The sequence below is a fragment of the Bos grunniens genome, chromosome 11 (genome assembly GCF_055505025.1).
Source record: "Bos grunniens cultivar Pamir isolate PY7600 chromosome 11, Bosgru_T2T1.0, whole genome shotgun sequence".
NCBI classification, from domain to species: Eukaryota; Metazoa; Chordata; class Mammalia; order Artiodactyla; family Bovidae; genus Bos; species Bos grunniens.
The window spans coordinates 33261633-33280554 of NC_141175.1; the positions used below are offsets into that span (position 1 = coordinate 33261633).

The 18922-nt window shown below is 36.8% G+C and overlaps 1 protein-coding gene across 21 annotated transcripts in view; it reads left to right on the forward strand.

Moving 5' to 3' along the window:
• Nucleotides 1-18922, forward strand: part of NCOA1 (nuclear receptor coactivator 1) — a 219228-nt gene that overhangs the window by 140144 nt on the left and 60162 nt on the right. For all 21 annotated transcript variants that reach the window (XM_086325836.1, XM_086325842.1, XM_086325823.1 and 18 more), the window contains 4 exons: nt 3632-3809; nt 5692-5871; nt 7151-7246; nt 11799-11939. In XM_086325836.1, coding sequence (XP_086181962.1) covers nt 3632-3809; nt 5692-5871; nt 7151-7246; nt 11799-11939 — 595 coding nt within the window. The remainder of the gene's footprint in view (nt 1-3631; nt 3810-5691; nt 5872-7150; nt 7247-11798; nt 11940-18922) is intronic.

An 18922-nucleotide genomic window follows, 5' to 3' on the forward strand; every position in this document is an offset into this window, starting at 1 on the left:
TAATTAGATACACTTTTAGAAATTAAAAATGTTTATATATTCATAGGAATAGTTTCAAAGGATTCCTTGAAATGTTACCAATCTCTTGGGAATAGGATTTTGGCAGATCTTATACTATCTACTTAATTGTCATATTTTTTAAAATTTCAAGTATATATTTTATTTTAATTTAGAAAACAAACAAACAAACAAACAAAAAAACACATATCCAGCCCAGGATAGTCTGTCTGCATCTCAGGAGAAGGTCAGCAGGACATCTCTGCAGCCATGGGGTAGCCTTTGTCAACCTGTTTTCCAAGCCAGTCTTTTCTGGGGAAGCTCAAAAGAAACATGATGCCCCAGACGTCTTAGAGGAAACGATGAGTCCATGTAACCGAGGCCAAGCAGGGACCTGGTGAAAGTTCTGTATTCCCTGTAAGGCTGACCAACTGCATATTCCAGAGGCCAGCTACTAGAATAACTTCCCAGCTTGGCAGTGAGTTCAGGTGCAGTCAATGGGAGAGCCTGGAGAAGTCCCAGAAAGTGTGAAAATAGGAGCCTGCAGGGACTACAGACCAATTGCAAGGAAGGAGAACTTTTAAGTCCTTAGGGTTTCACAAATGCCTTAAAAATAATTGCACTGTGTAGTCCAGGTGAATCTCTCTGGACCTTGCTAGTGCTTAAGGTTAGTCTGCACACCACCCCTGTGCCCACGACTGGCCAGTCTTCAGAGTGGGCAGAGATGACCCCAAGAGTGGGTCTCAGTCTCTCCCAGCCCCGCTGCAGACAAAGGGTAATAACTTCCGGACCTAGAGACAAATATGGAGAGTGAAGAAAGCAAGGGAGAAGCTGACTGACTGAAGTTAGACAGGGTCGCTAGGGAGGCAGTGTCCTAGAAGGACACCCTGAAAGCTAGATAGAAAAATAAGAAATGGTGATTTGGAAGCTGGGTAGTGTGTCCCTTGGAAATGATCGCCGTGAAACAGCCAGGGTTTTTTACTTGCCTGCTTTGTATCTCAGTCCTGTTTCTTGCTCTGAGATACTTTGTTGTATCTGTGCATGCATGTGTGCTCAGTTGTGTCCGATTCTCTGTGACCCCTTGGACCATAGGCCTCCAGGCTCCTCTCTCCTTGGAATTTTTCAGGCAAGAATTCTGGAGTGGGTTGGCATTTCCTCCTCCAGGGGATCTTTCTTCAATCCTTTTGACCCAAGTATCGAACCTGCGTCTTCTGCACTGCCTGCATTGGCAGGCAGGTTCTTTATCACTGTGCCTTCTGCGAAGCCCAAACTGTTTTTTATTAAACTTTTTTAAGAGGCCAAAAAGAAAAAAAAAAAAGTTAAATTATATTTACACTGATTCAATTAATGGCTATGAACATTTTAAAAAATCTTTTAGATCTTCTAAGAAAATGATATGTTTGTATTTCAGTTATCCCTATTTTCACATAAACTTTAAGAAAAAATACATATATTGATCACCTGTTATGATCTACTCTGATCTAATCTATAGCTACTCGGACTTTAAGAAAACAATTGGATATGAGAGTGCCTTCTTGTGCTCATCTAAATCCAAAATAGATTAGTGAAAGGTTTGTCTAGTGTTGAGGTTTTTAGATTATTAATCACATCCCTTTCCTCTTCACCTTATGAACTAAGTGAAAAATAGTCACAACTGTCAGGTGGAGTAAAAATAGTTTTATTTCTTTTTGTTCTTGTTAAAGAAGATATTAGCAGTATTTTTCATGAGAACAATGCTGTGCTTCATTATTTTTTAAAATCTTGATTGAATGCTTTGGAATGCAGTGATTTTAAGATGTAGTTTGAAGTTCAGTTTATTTGAATATTTGGCTTAAAAAATCACCTGAAAATTCAAGACACCTCATAAAAATGAGATAGATATAAATGGAAAAATGTATCGTTGGATGAGTCTCTGAGTCACGTTACTCATTTTGAAATCCTACCTACCAATTATGTAAGTTTTTCTTCAAATTTCATTTTTTTTTTTTTTTGGCCACACTCTGCAGCTTGAGGCATCTTCATCGAGGCTTGAACCCAGGCCCCAGCAGTGAAAGTGCTGAGTCTTAACCACTGGACTGCCAAGGAATTCCCTAAATTCCATTTTTTTTAAAAATCTCAAATAGTGATTCTCCAAATTAATCAGAAGGTGTTGCCTTTTCCTTTTTTAAGAAATGGGTTTTTAAAGCCCACCAAACCTGGAAGACTTGAGCGGTGAAAAGGTTTTGTTCTAAATGTTTAAACTGAGAAGATAATTTTTATAAGTGATTTACATTATTTTCAGCAACAAAATGATAACTGTGGTAACATTTCAAAACATTCATTTTCACATACTGTCTCTATAATGTGTCTTTTTGAAAGCAGTTTATTTTCATTGTTAAAATTTCATCTTTACCCTGAAGGAACAAAATTAAGTGTGTATATTATTTGGAAAATGCCTGCTGGGTAGGGTATTATCATTACCACACATCATCATAGAAAAGGTCAGCAAACTTGGGACACTTACCTTTTTTAAAAAAAGAAAAATGAGTAGCTCATCAACATTGTTAGCTTTGTTAAGTCTTTTGGCACAAATCAAACCAGCAAATCATGTGTAATACCAAGGGTGGTTACGTCTTGTTACAAAATTGTGTAATAATGTTCTGCTTTTTAAAGGACTTGTTTTTGTTGCTTTTGTACATTCTATAGCAAGTAAACTGCAACATGTTGCAATAAACAGAAGGATTATAAATAAGGTACCACTGTCATCTTCTCCATTCTGGATCCTCTCTTAGATTCTGATATGGACTGAGTGAGGCACCAGGGTGATGATATGTTAATAAAGCTTAATATCTTCCTTATGTTTTAGATTTCACTATAAATAGAGATTCTGACTTTTTTGCCACACCTCTGTGGATATTATGTTCCCCTTGGGACATGTACATCTTCTTTTGGAACTCCTGGGCTCCATCTCTGTGCATAGAAAGCCCTCTGTGATTTGGCTCCTGTCCACCTCTCCAGACTCACTGCCTGTCTTGTGCCATGTGCTCCAGCAGCTCCAAACTGCTTTTCTGTTCCATTATGTTCCATGCTCTCTCCTCTGCCTAGAATGTTCTTCCCTCATTCCTCTTCCCCTCCTCTGCTGTGCCTTTTATAACTCAGATCAGGGCCTGTAAGGAGCCTTTCTCTGCCTCCCACCTTGACCCCAAATAAGCATCCTTCTTTATACTCACAGAATAGCCTGTGTTTGTCTTTCATACTGCATTTCTCACTGGCATTTTATTAGGCTTATGTCTCTCCACTGTACCACAGGTTCCTTGAGGGTAGACACCAGGTCTTAACCCACAGTTTAGAGATGTTTATGACTGAATGGGTCAGTCACTTACTTCACATTACTGCCATAAAATTTCTTTCTAAGGAAGAAGTTTGACATATTCATTCATGCCTACATGAAACATAAGTGTACAGTCTGTTTTAAAATCCTGTTCCCTCCACAGAGAACATGCAATATTAAATCTTCTATTCAGTACCCTTTTTTTAAACTTGACACATACTTCCAATCCGTTTTTCAATAGAGAAACATATTTGAGTATTTTTCTTGTCTCTTTTAACCTCATAACCTCTTAATCCTTTTTTTTTTTTTTTTTTTTCTTTACAGGCTTTGGATGGATTTTTCTTTGTTGTGAACTGTGAAGGGAGGATTGTATTTGTGTCAGAAAATGTGACCAGCTACTTGGGTTACAATCAGGAGGAATTAATGAATACCAGTGTCTATAGCATACTGCATGTGGGTGATCATGCAGAATTTGTGAAGAATCTGCTACCAAAATCACTAGGTAAAAGGAATGTGTTTTTTTAAAAGAATATGAGCTCTCTATAGCTTCCCCTCAGTAAAGTATAATTATTATTATGTTTATAATATATGGTATTATTCTATGTCATACATACTTTAAATATTTTAAAATTTAATTTCAGCCTGAGATTAAATCTGAAGGAGGAACATCATCAAATAGCTGATAGAGAACATTCCTTTTATCCTCTTCCTCTAGATTTTGCCATAATTCTGTGACAGAGTTAGGAAGCAGAACAGTTAGTCGTCTTACCACAAGAAGCTTCTGCTTGGAATTCCTTTTGTTTTGAATTTTAATTATGTCTAAGGAAGAGACAAATATATGTAATTTATCCTACCACCTTGCTCAGAGAAAAGAAGGAAGGAGGGAGGAAAGAATAGTGTTCATATTACATACTTATTAAAATGAACATTTTTTGATGTAAGTGGTTTCAACTCATGGGTTCCAAGCATGGTTGGAGCTCCATCCAATGGTTGGATAGGCTGTTCAGTGCCAGAGGAGGCTAGCTGAGAGGATAGATAGACTTCTAGCCTGTGTTCTGTTCACTAAGCCATGTACCTGCTCCTTAACCTGTAGGCACTCCAGAAGTTGGGAGGAGAGTCTTGGCTAGAAATCCTGTATAACTAAATCAAACATGAAAATAAAATGTTATCCATAGCTCTTTATTTTCTGTGTTGTTCACTTGATGAAATGGAAGTGTTATTTCTTCTTTGAAAAGATAGTATGTGTTTACTGGGAGCCTGAAATGATTGTTACTATTAAAATCACTAGTTTCAAGGGGTTATCAAGGGGTCTTAATGTGGAGTGTGAGTGACTTGAGAGACAATATAGTGGATTCCTTTATTTTAAAGATGAGGCAAAGATTAAGTTATTAACCCAAACCTCACAACTAGTTTGAAGAGCCAAGACTCATTACTCCAGTATAGGTTTGTTTCCGTGATTTCCTCTAACTGTTGTAGAGTGATGAGATAGTAAAAAAGAAGGAGATTCAACAGCAAGGCTATGGTAAGAAAACTGTTGGGACTGGTGAGAGAACACCCTGAAAAACCCTGTCTGTCACCATGGCTTGAATATAATATTGTAACTGGGAAGTGACTCGCTACACAGTGATTCTCACTTGACATGTATAAATATCTGCTCTACAATGGAATTCAGTTTTCTCACACTGAATCCAGTAACATTTCTGTTTTAACAATCATTTTAATGAAGTAAAATGATTATCTGCTATATTTAAGGTGTTGTAGCATGCAGATTGTACAAATAAAATAAAGAGCAAGAAAAAATGATTTAAAAAAACCAAGGTTGGTCTCTGTCTAGTCTAAATATTTTTTTTGAGTGACAGGCTCATTTGAAAAACTTTGATTCCTCCAACCAGAAGGAGGAACATACAACATACTCTCAAGCCATCCCTGAAGCATACATGCCTTCCAGGTTAAAATTCTCGCTTAGTAACAGACCTATGATTGTCAATCTTTTTTTTTTTCCAATGCCAGAGTATAGCAGGAAGCAAGTGAAAAAGCTTATTAACTAACTGCTGTAAAATTCTGAGCAAAAAAGCAAGAAGCTATTAATTTTTAATTTTGTCTTTATCTGTTAACGAATTAGGGTATTTGTAAGGCCTTATCTTTGAGGGTGGAAATCCTATACAGTTTCTTGCAAGTTTTACATTTCTCTAATTGGTAAAAGGATTAAATTTGCAAAGGAAGGTAAGTCTCTTTTTGCCTCAGGATAGTGTTAGATCTGAAGGGGTCTGTCTTTTAATCTGAGTGTCTAATTAAGCAGATGAGTAAAGGTGTGTCATTTGTATCTTCAGAGTTTGTACCTTTTCATCTCCTTCACAGGCGTATAATCAATTTTTCTTTCACAGTGAATGGAGTTCCTTGGCCTCAAGAAGCAACACGCCGAAACAGCCATACCTTTAACTGCAGGATGCTAATTCACCGTCCAGATGAGCCTGGCCCCGAGAACCAGGAAGCTTGCCAGCGGTATGAAGTGATGCAGTGTTTCACTGTGTCACAGCCGAAATCGATTCAGGAGGATGGAGAAGGTAAAACAGAGGGTGGTTTTAAAGTGTTCGATCGCTTTTCCTGTGGTTTTAGAAACAGAGAGGAAATTGATTATAAACTGCCTTCTTCAGATAATATTTTTGGTTACTATATTATATATCTTAGTGGCTCTTCAATTTGCTATATATTTCTTAATACTTAAGAAAAAAATTGTTAACATCTAGAACTACCCCCCTTTAAAAGACCCCCAAATTCTCAGTTGTAGCTGACATTCCCACTAAAATGTCACATTCAAACCAACTTGCTGCCTAGAAATAAGAGCTGTAACTCACTGCTGCCAGTTGGAAATGCACCAGATGCAGCAGGCTGTTGAACAGCTCTGATTTTCAGAAAGTTTTAAGCTTAGTGTGTACGGAACACTGGAGAATAGAGTTAGCACTTTTGAGGCCATACAAGGTAATTTATAAGGAGAAAGCTTATGAGCAGATGAAAACACAGCTGAAGCTCTAACAGGAATAGGGTATGAACATGGTATTAGTTAAATACGTTCCAGTGGATGAGTTTTCCATGCACGCTTAAACTGAACTAAGTTAAGAACACCACAAATTGGTGGAGTAAGGAACAGGGAAGGAAGCTGTGGAGGAGTCAGTCAGATGCAAAAAGGCTTGTCTGTAGTGGGTCCTACCAGGGAAAGGGTACGTCAGCTGGGGACTTTTTACAGAATATATATGCAGGCCTGTCATATGATTCAAATTCATGTTTAGCTGTGTGATACTGTGTGCAGTCTCTCACAAAGATGGAAATGGGACATTCAAAAAAAATTACAGGTCCTAAAAACGTAAAAGTCTTCTGGCAAGGACAAAATAATGCCTGTTCAGAAACAGTTAAATGTTGTTTTTTTTCATATGATAGTTTGTGATCTGCTCAATGGTTATAGGAATAATCTTTGTAGCCATTAATGAGTATAGGAAATTATGAACCTATATTTTAAAAACCACTGTGTTGCTTGAATCTAGCCAAAACTACTTCTTCAAATTATTATCTGCCAAGTACTTGAGATGCTTCCGTCTCCTCTAGTTTATGTAAGAACATTCAGTGGGAAGGGATAATTGATTCCAACTAGACCTCTTTCTGGAGCTGCTAGTGTTTGGTCGCGAGCAATTTTAATTCTGATATTATACTGTTAGATCAGAGTCACTCCAGTATTGTGTCAGATCTTACAACATGTATTGTTTTTACAAAAACTGTTAATGGCAGGTAATAGACGTGAACCACTTTCTGTCCTCTTTTACTTCAATTTCCCCTTCTTGTTTTGGGCAGATTTCCAGTCATGTTTGATTTGTATTGCACGGCGATTACCTCGGCCTCCAGCTATTACGGGTGTAGAATCCTTTATGACCAAGCAAGATACTACAGGTACTAGCTGCAAAGTTCAGAATGTTCTTTCAGCATTAATGAATGTGACTATCGCCTTAAAACTAATTGTGTCCCTCTCTTCTCTGCTGTTCCGCTGCTGTTCACTAGTCCTCTACAGAAAACATTTCAGATGTGGTCTTGATATTGTGCATTTTAGATAGTGTCATCATTGTTACGGGAGGGTGCTGGAGAGGAAATTATTTTATAATTGTTCACATATCTCTATTGATTATAAATTATTTCTTCAAATTCATGAAAAGAAATTGGCAGTGTCAATATATTTGCTTATAAATAGATACAAAAGGGTGCTTTTAATATTGTGCATAAATGTATCTGACTATTTTTTCCTTTATTCTTTTCCTTTAAATGGATTCAGCACATACTGATCGAATGCCTGAAAGTGCCTGTCATATGTATGATTGCTCTGGGTATACATGGTTGAGCAAAAAGCAATGATACGATTACAGATTTGTACTTTTTTGATGGAAAAGATGTAAGCGGTATACAAGAAGCTAATAGGGAGGTCCTTTTTAAAAATCAGCTGGTTAACAGAAAGCTTGTCAAGCTGATACCACACAATTAACCCCCAAAGGATGCCAACTGTACCAAGTAAGAGTGTTGGAAGGGTGAATTGAGGAAGGGTCATGGTGCAGAATGAGTGCTCCTGATTGAGGAAACAGAGCTGCAGAAAGTTCTAACACAGAGACGTCTGTTAGAACTGAAAGGAGGACAGGAGGCAGCCGCAAAGTGCCTGAAAATAAGCCTTTCTTTTTAAAGACCTACTTCAGATTTGATTTTCAGCAAAAACAAATTGTTACTGTTGTTTAATATAAAGAATTTCTCATATATTGTTTAATATTTTTAAAAAATTTTTTTTATTTTTTAAAAAAACATTTCTTTGGCTGTGCCTCGTGGCATGCTCGGGATCTTAGTTCCCCAACCCATGATCAAGCCTGCACCCCCTGCAGTGGAAGCATGGAGCCTTAGCCACCAGACCACCAGGGAATTCCCCTATATTGTTTAATCCTATCTTCACTTTGTCACATTAGGTTTTCATCAATGAGAATTGTATATGTATCACTCACCACTCTAGTTTTAAAAGATAGATACTACAGATAGGTTTTTATAGCAGACCAAGATTTTAAAAATCATTTCTACTAAATTTTATTCTTTGTGAGCGTTTACTTTTTTGCTTTAACATTGTTTATAAGATCCTCTTACAATATTTATTAATGTTTTAGCCCCAGAAATCTAATATTCCTATGTTGTATGCTTTATTCTTGGGTTTTAAAGATAAACTCCCAACTGCTCTTACTAAAGAGTAGTAGGTGGGGATACATTGGCACAGACAATAGAATACAGCAAAGAGAATATCTGGGAGCTTAGATATACAGCATTTAAGTGTAGTAATGATCAATTTGCATACCTTTCCTTTCCCTTTTTGAGTCTAGCATGTATGTGTTACTTTCTACCAGTGAACAACACTGGAAAAATTTAATAAACCCTTATTGAAAAACCAAAAATATTATTGCATGAAGGAAAAATAGGGTCTGTTAAAAAGATATAGCTGATCTTTTGTGTCAGTAAAACCAAAGAGGGCTTGGGAGATAGAATAAAAACTTGTTGGAAAGGGGTGATGGTTAGTCCACAGAATAAATGTGGAAGACAGGGGAGGCCTAAAAATTATGAGGATAATTTAGGAACAATATAGTTCAGCTTTTCTTCAATTGTATTTCTATAAACTGAATCCTAAATTAGATTGTTTTAAAAAAGACTGTATTTTTCTATAGGAACAATGATATAACTAGTACTTTTGTTTCTGACCAAGGACCCAGCATCTTAATATGCCTGATTTTAGAATAAATTTGTAAAAATTAAAAAGTTCTGAATCATGAAGTAATTATAAATCTAGAGGGAACCTCAGAGATTACAGAATCCAGCCTGTCCATTTTACATATGAAGGAATGGTGACTTTTCCAAAACCAGGCAACTAATTACTGAGAACAGGTATCTTTAGGCCCTAAAATAGGATTCTTTCTTTATATTGTGTTTTCTTCCATCAATGCACTATTAAAAGGGCATTACAGTACTGTACACAGTTACCACACAAAAAATACCAGAGAAAATATAAAGTATAAAGAAAATATAAAGATGCCAAAATAATATGAAGTATTCTTAAAATATAAAATTGGCATTATATCATGGGATTGAGTTAGATAAAAAATCATAAACTAGTTATAGAAAGTATTAGATATTTAATTCCTTAAAATTTAGCAGTACTTCCAACTCTACATGAAGTGGTTCTTGTCCCTTAAAAAAAATAAGTTTTCTCCCTTAAATGTTGAACAGTGGTTTGGTTAGTTTGTTAGTTAAACTTTGCTCTAGGAAGCAGAAGTATTCTAAGTCAGCCTATTTATGATTCCCTCCTAAGATACTCATTACATTACTTATCATTTGTTGCCATTGCTGTTGCTAAGTCCCTTCAGTCGTGTCCGACTCTGTACGACCCCATAGACGGCAGCCCACCAGGCTCCCCCCGTCCCTGGGATTCTCCAGGCAAGAACACTGGAATGGGTTGCCATTTCCTCCTCCAATGCATGAAAGTGAAAAGTGAAAGTGAAGTTGCTCAGTCGTGTCCGACTCTTCACAACCCCATGGACTGCAGCCTACCAGGTCTTCCGTCCATGGGATTTTCCAGGCAAGAGTACTGGAGTGGGGTGCCATTGCCTTCTCCATTGCCATTATTGATAATTTAATTACTTTCTACCCTCCAGTTCTACAATTACAGACTTCCTTGCTCTCATGTGGCCTAATACTGAACTTGAACACATAAGCACACACACAGGCCTCCCTTTGCATTTGAAGATTATATAACAGTGGATTCTCTGCTATAACTAATTCTTAGTCCGTGATGTGATGAGACAAAAACTGAATGACTGAAACTCTTAGGAAGTCCAAAATTATCTATAGTTTCAATCACAGTCTTCACCAGGCTGTCCCCAAACTGTTCTAAAACAAGAATTCCCTCATTTAAATTTTGATTTATTTTCTTTCTACATTTTTGCCAAGACTTGGGTGACAACCTGATCTGACATACTTGGGTATATTAGATTCTATACCCTGCTTTATAGAGGTCTAATAAAGAGTTTATTTCTAAACAAACCAAGAGAAATATGTAAAGAAGGGATTAAAGAGGCACAAACAGTACAATAGATTTGAGTTGATTGTGTGAAAAAAGGGAAGATGAAGAAAAGAAAACCAGGCATTCACAGAAGAGGAAACTTGAGAGGTGAATAAACATGAAAAATATTCAACCTTATTAATCAGGGAAATACAAAAGTTAGACCATAACCATAAACCAAGCGATGGAGAGGATGTTGGATTAACTCTTATAAAAGTTTCTGGGAGACAGTTTAATATAAAATTGAACATTCATGTAACCTATGACTCAACAGTTCTATTCCTACTTATGTACCTCATGCACTATGGAAAATGTGAAAGATATTCATAGCAGTATTGATTGTAATGACAAAAACCTGGAAACAGCCTAGATTGACAGGAGAATATAAAGACAGAGGGATGTGACAAGTGTGGAGTACACACTTAACGGAATGGTATTGATGATCTTGGTAATATTCAAGTTCTGAAATTGGATGAGGCTTTGTAGGTCTCACCTTAATAATCTAACACACATACACATATATGTATAAGCTAAGCTAAGCTAAGCTAAGTCGCTTCAGTCGTGTCCGACTCTGTGCGACTCCATAGATGGCAGCCCACCAGGCTCCGCCGTCCCTGGGATTCTCCAGGCAAGAATATATTTTCTTATATGAGTACAAGATTTATAGAAAATAAAACTGATCTGAAAAATCACCAACTGGATTAAATGGCCCCCAATTAAGAAATAATTTGCCTGAATTCTTCCATAATCATTCAGGAAACTTATTTAAATGTGATAACAGTATCAAATCACCACTAAATTTTATAAAGCATATGTTCTGTTTGCAGATAGCCTAGCAGATCTTAATGTTCTCACTTATCTTTTTCTGATTTAATTTTTTTTGCCTTCAGTCTTTGTTTACTCTTAAGTGCAATGTTGTCTACAGCTCAAAAGGAGGTAGAAAAGGAAAGACTGGCTTACTTTCTCATAGTCTCTTCACTTAATTACTGGAAATTAATTTAAACCAAAATAATATAGTTCATCTCTGCCTCTCCATCCACAATAAGTCATTAGTATATAGATAGCAACCCAGAAAAGTTTGACCTACATTAGTATCCACAGCTTTGGGTCTTTATGATATGACTTTAATACTTGATTGGTATTGAATTTTACGATGTGATACAACACACTCCAAGGCCAAAACAATTTTGTATTTTCATGTCACTGATATACTCTGTTACTGTATATAATAAAAATTAATAGTGCTTTTTAGTGCTTTTGTCCATTAAGCATTTGAGAGGCAGCAGAATATTTTTAGATACATGTTAGTTTTAAAATGTGAATGACATATCCAGAGGCTATCATACATGTAAGCTTTCATTCTTTGTATAGGTAAAATCATCTCTATTGATACTAGTTCCCTGAGAGCTGCTGGCAGAACTGGCTGGGAAGATTTAGTGAGAAAGTGCATTTATGCTTTTTTCCAACCTCAAGGCAGAGAGCCATCTTACGCCAGACAACTATTTCAAGAAGGTAAGGTTTTTTTTTTCTCTCAGCTGTTTTCATTAACTTTGCTCTTTATTAATATTGAATAACATATATACAATCTATGGGTGATAAGTATTTTCTTATCAAGTATTACAAATTAGTTTTTGCAATAATCAGTTTTAGGAAAGGAAGAAATGGGTAAGCAAAGTAATTCATGAGTAGATACTGAATTTTGGGATGCACATTGTAAAGAACAGGGTATCATGTGGTGGTCACTCATTCATTCATTCATTCATTCAGCAGACATGTATCAAGTTCTTCACATACATAGAACACTATATAAGGTGCCAGGGATTCAAGGATGACAAAGCAGGGTTTTGGCTTCTAGGAGCTCAAAATCTATTGTATTGGGAGGATATATGACTGTTTTAAAGATCTCTGTGGCCTGGGCCATAATAATAAAGATAAAACCAAAGAAGAAAAAAATTAATTCTGACTTGAGAATCAGGGATGGCTTTAGAGAGGAAGTGCTATTTTTGTCTAGCTTTTAGAAGATCACTCCAAGCAGAACAGGCATGTCAAAGGGCTTTTAGATAGTACAGATCTATATCATGCATGTAGATCTATACTTCATGACCATTACAGTACCAGTATCTCCTGATGCACATGGGAGTTTCAAGTTAAAATTATGTCATACAAAATTATTAATTAATAATTGAACAACTGCTATGTCATAGTAAATACTATGGAAATATGAAACAAGCATATTCCCACCCTTAAGGAACTTAACAGTATTTTAGGAAAGATAAGGAAAATTAGCTGAGAGTTAAGGCCAGAAAATTTATAAAGATTCAAAGATAAGGAGTTTTGATATATTTTAAAACATTGTCATGAAATTATGGGAGCCTAATATACCTTTCCCATTGTAATTTATTCTCTAATCTCTAAGTAAATAGTTTCTCTGGGAAGAAACTCTTTGTATGGCTACTCCTGAAAACAATTTAAAAAATATTTTTCATTATTCCATCACTTTTCTTAATTTTAACATTTTCCCATTATATCAGGTTTCTTCAGTTTACAAATGATTTTTCATTCATTACGTTTTAGGTCAGGTGCTTCCTAATGGTATGTGAAGGAAGCAGCTTGATTTTTTTCTTTTCAGAAAGCCATCTGTATAAATCTCACTAGTCTGTCTACTTCTGGAACAGCTTTGCACAGACTAACGGTTCTTCAATGGACCTCTTACTTTTACCATCCCCAAAGATGGTGTTTCAATGGATATGACCAAGAAGTTCCTCAGGCAATCCTGAAGTACAGTCAAGTTTGGAAACAATTACAGAAAGCAACTATTGCCATCCACTGGTTGCAAACTTTGTGACTCCCTCTATCTATAGCACTTGACTTTTGTGTAAGTAGGAGATTCAGAACACTGCCTACACTTACTCCCTCAAGTGCCGAGGTATATGATTCTCCTGTTTGATTTTTACCTTAACTTTAAGTTAAACCTTCCAAGGCTTACTTAAAAGACTTTTAGTTTTACTTGCCTATAATTTATATACATTATGACCAAGGCAAAGCAGGTCTAGATTATTGTCTCATTGTCCAAATGCCTAGGCTTCCCATAAATGTGATTGAGCCATGGTTTAAAGCAAGTGTTTCTAAACCATTGGAATTCTCTATAAAATAGATTGATTAAAATGTAATAAGTAACTAATCATTAACATATGAAGTAAAGCAATTTAGAGAGAAATGTAAAAAAATATAATTCAACACCTCTTCTCCATTAATCATGTCTTAATGTCCTTTTCTTTTACTTTTTTAAGAAAAAAAAATTTCTCAATAGAAATAACTTTTTTCTTAGAGTTAAATTGCCCAGAATTCACGTGACTCTGACTCTAGTGTTATGGTGATTCTGGACAACTTGCCAAATAGCATTTATAAATTGAACGCATCTTTTTCTTCTATGTTGTATTCAGCAGTATCTAACCTGGTAAGAAAAATGTGGTCCATGAAACAGTTACATGGGAATCACCTATTAAAGATGTTGACCTACTGAATTAAAATCTCAGGTGAGGGCCCATGTACTTTAAACAAGCTCTGAAGGTGATGCTTAAGTACATCAAGTTGGAGAACTACAGGTCTGCTAAGAATGGAGAGAGATGTAAATAGCCTTTGCATTTTCCTTGCTGCCTTGCTGCCTTTCCACTAGGGATAGTGTAAAGAACTATCAGTAATAGTTCTTTAGTAGCATAATATTATGCCACTATATCCTTGATTTTCTGTAAAACTTTTAAAATCTAAAACCTCTATCAGTTCAGTTCAGTCACTCAGTTGTGTCTGACTCTTTGCGACTCCATGAGTCGCAGCACGCCAGGCCTCCCTGTCCATCGCCAACTCCCGGAGTTCACCCAAACTCATGTCCATTGAGTCGGTGATGCCATCTAACTATCTCATCCTCTGTCGTCCCCTTTTCCTCCTGCCCTCAATCTTTCCCAACATCAGAGTCTTTTCAAATAAGTCAGCTCTTTGTATCAGGTGGCCAAAATATTGGAGTTTCAGCTTCAACACCAGTCCTTCCAATGAACACCCAGGACTGATTTCCTTTAGGATGCACTGGTTGGATCTCCTTGCAGTCCAAGGGACTCTCAAGAGTCTTCTCCAACACCGCAGTTCAAAAGCACCAATTCTTGGGCGCTCAGCCTTCTTCACAGTCCAACTCTCACATCCATACATGACCACAGGAAAAACCATAGCCTTGACCAGACGAACCTTTGTTGGCAAAGTAATGTCTCTGCTTTTCAATATGCTATCTAGGTTGATCATAACTTTCCTTCCAAGGAGTAAGCGTCTTTTAATTTCATGGCTGCAGTCACCATCTGCAGTGATTTTGGAGCCCCAAAAAATAAAGTCAGCCACTGTTTCCCCATCTATTTCCCATGAAGTGATGGGACCAGATACCATGATCTTAGTTTTCTTTTCTTTTTTTTTTTTTTGATCTTAGTTTTCTGAACGTTGAGCTTTAAGCCAACTTTTTCACTCTCCTCTTTCACTTTCATCAAGAGGCTCTTTAGTTCTTCTTCACTTTCTGCCATAATGGTGGTGTCATCTGTATATCTGATATTTAGGCAAGAAAATTGGTCCTCCATCTGTCTTTTTTCCTGACTTTAACTTACTTTTAAAAGGCAGCAGCTGGTATAAAATCCTAATATGCATTAAAAACTTAAGTTCTTAGTTTAGTTTTTCAGCTGCTTTTGACAGAGACAGCTCACAGACTGCTTTTAAAGAGTGTTGACCGTTTTATTTTCCAGAATCAAAAGTTGAAAACACGTTTTAGTGAAACAGTATGTGGGAGCTTGCAGGATAAACTAGATTAAAGGAGTGGTTCGCCACTGAGACTGGGAGGTGAGGGGGTGCTGTATGGGTATCAGGGTCACCTGAGGAACTTCCTAAACTGGGAGGAAGTTCATGTAGCTATATACTTTGGAAAAGCTTCCTAAGTTCAGTTCAATACAGAATCATTCTTTTAGAAAAAAGTCTAGGTTAAATGTTTCCCTAAGGTGCCTGATAACATTCATTTGGGACAGTTGTTAAACCAGATTTCTAGGTTCTTTGAAGAGTTTCTGGGGTGTCAGTAATACCACATTAGTATCATGCCTCTTCACTAAGTATTCTAAAACTTTTAGAAATAGACTCAGGGGTCAAGGATCAAAACCTGACAAAGCTAAATCAGAAAACAAGATCAGAATCTGTGATCAAATGAAATTCCAAATAGTTTTGTCCATTTCTCAGTCTTACTTATGGAGAAAATTTGGCATGTAGAGCAATACTTTAACCAGTCAGTGCTGTAAAGAATTACGACTCTCGTTGTTGTTCAGTTGCTAAGACATGTCCGACTCTTTGTGACCCCATGGACTACAAAATGCCAGGACTCCCAAGTCCTTCACTCTTTCCTGGAGTTTGCTCAAACTTAGGTCCATTGTTATCGATATGCCATCCAACCATCTCATCCTCGGTTGTCCCTTCTCTTGCCCTCAGTCTTTCCCAGAAACAGTCTTTTGCAGTGAGTTGGCTTTTCACATCAGATGGCCAAAGTATTGGAGCTTCAGCTTCAGCATTAGTCCTTCCAGCACATATTCAGGGTTGATTTCCTTTAGGATTGACTAGTTTGATCTCCTTGCTGTCCAAGGGACTCCCAAGACTCTTCTCCAGCACCACAATTCAAAAGCATCAATTCTTCAGCACTCAGCCTTCTTTATGGTTCAGCTCTCACATCTGTACATGACTACTAGAAAAACTGTAGCTTTGACTATATGGACCTTTGTCAGCAAAGTGATGTCTCTGCTTTTTAATATGCTATCTAGGTTGCTCATGGCTTTCCTTCCAAGAAGCAAGCCTCTTTTAATTTCATGGCTGGAATCAACATCTGCAGTGATTTTGGAGCCCAGGAAAATAAAATCTGTCACTATTTCCACTTTGTCCCCTTCTGTTTGCCATGAAGTGATGAGACGAGATGATGTGATCTTATGCTCTTTTGAATGTTGAGTTTTAAGCCAGTTTTTTTCATTCTCCTCTTTCACTCTTATCAAGAGGCTCTTTAGCTCCTCTTCCACCTAATGAGTGGTATCATCTGAGGTATATGTAGTGTATCTGAGGTTGTTGATATTTCTCCTGGCAGTCTTGATTCCTGCTTGTGATTCATCCATCCCAACATTTTGCATGATGTATTCTGCATGTAAGTTAAATATGCGGGGTCACAATATTCAGCCTTGAAAATTCCTTTCTCAATTTTGAACCAGTCTGTTGTTCCATGTCCAGTTGTTACTGTTGCTTCTTGACCTTCATACAGGTCTCAGGAGGCAGGTAAGGTGGTCTGGTATTCCCATCTCTTTAGGAATTTTCCACAGTTTGTTGTGATACACATAGTCAGAGGTTTGGCGTTGTTAATGAAGCAGAAATAGATGTTCTTCTGGAACTCCGTTGCTTTCTCTATGATCCAATAAATGTTAGCAATCTGATCTCTGGTTCCTCTGCCTTTTTTAAATCCAACTTGTACCTTTGGAAGTTCTTGTTTCATGTACTTTTGAAGTCTAGCTTGAAGGATTTTGAGCATTACTTCGCTGGCATGTGAAATGAGTGCAGTTGTGTGGTAGTTTGAACATTCTTTGGTATTGCCCTTCTTTGGGATTGAAATGAAAACTAAACTTTTCCAGTCCTGTGGCCACTGCTGAGTTTTCCAAATTTACTGACATATTGTGTGCAACACTTTTATAGCACCAACTTTTAGGATTTGAAATAGCTCAGCTGGAATTCCATCACCTCTACTAGCTTTGTTTGAGGTAATGGTTCCTAAGGCCCACTTGACTTCACACTCCAGGATGTCTGGCTCTAGGTGAGTGACCACACCATCGTGGTTATCTGGGTCATTAAAACCTCTTTTGTATAGTCCTTCAGTGTACTGTTGGCACCTATTCTTAATCTCTTCCTTCTCCAGGGGATCTTCCCTACCTAGGGATCAAACCCAATTCTCCTGCATTGCAGGCATATTCTTTACTGTGTGAGCCACCAGAGAAGCCCTATGGCTCCAATACTCACATCTTAATTCAAAATTTTAGATTGTTATACAGAGTTGAAGCTATTAGTATAAGAGGTATCTTGGTATTGGCCAAATGTGAGTGTGACTCAGGACACAAGTACTTTGGAAGCTACGTATTTGTTGTTTGTTTTTTCTTTGGTATTTATTCAGGAAGTATTCATTAAGTACCTGCTATGTACCAGGCTCCATGCTAGGTATTATCTCACAGTAAACTGGCTCCATTTTAGTGATACTGGGCAAAGGTTAATTTGTATTATTAAGTCCTAAACTTGTAAATGAGAGAGTCAGAGTTCATACCTAAATCTGATTCCTAGGCTTTTATTCCTTTCATTGATCTGTGCTGCATTCCTTTTGCTGAGTCTTATTCTGTACATTATTATCCAAAATAAACCATTTAACTTCAAAACTTAAACTGTAAAAAGAAAAAAAAAAAACTTGTAATAGTTTTCCTGTATTAAGTTAGTAGAGTTTCCTCAATTTTGGAATTTTCATTAATTTAGTGTCTTCCAATTTAAGGCAGCATAATTACCAAAGGACTCTTGATGTTTCTGTAATCCACATAAATGATCTTAATGCATGCTTCAGTCAATTCAGTCAAGTTCAACTCTTTGCAACCCTGGTGACTCTTTGCAGTCTGCCAGGCTTCTCTGTCCATGGGATTCTCCAGGCAAGAATAATGGAGTGGGTTGCCGTGCCCTTCACCAGGGAATCTTCCTGACCCAGGGGTCAAACCAACATCTCTTATATCTCCTGCATTGGCAGGGTTTTTTTTTTTTTTACCACTGGCACACCTGGAAAGCCCAAGTATCTTAATGTTTCCATGTTAATGTTAATGTTCTCCCAGATTCTAGTTCTTTCTCACTTTACAGGGCGTGTCAATAAGTCAAGAAATTTGTCTCCAATAATTTTCATTACACAAGTAAATCTGGATTTCTACACAGACAAAAATATAAATTAAAATACAATATAAGCATTTGAGAAGATAGGTAAGATTTAAAATCTGTCCTTTAAAGAAAAATTGTAGTAGTTGATCAGTATTAACAAATCAATATTAACCTATTGAGATGAAATTCAAGTTGAAGATCAACTAGCCAGTACTAGATGACTGTATATGCAAAGCATCATACAGTTTCAATGGAGAGTGGAAAACAAGAATGGGACATAGTATTAACTCATGTTTATTCTTGAAGAAGAAAAATAAATGTATAAAAGGTTATCTACTCCTACTCAGAGAGCTATAGAAGAGATATTTAGGAAATAATGAAAAATAAGATTGGAAATGCAAAAAGAAATTGTATGTATGGAGCTATACTGTCCAATACTGTAGTCACTAGCCACATGCATCTATTGAGTACCTGACATGTGGCAAGTATGAGTAAGGAACTGAATTTTTTCATTTAATTTTAAATTTAATTTTCCACATTACGATAGTGAC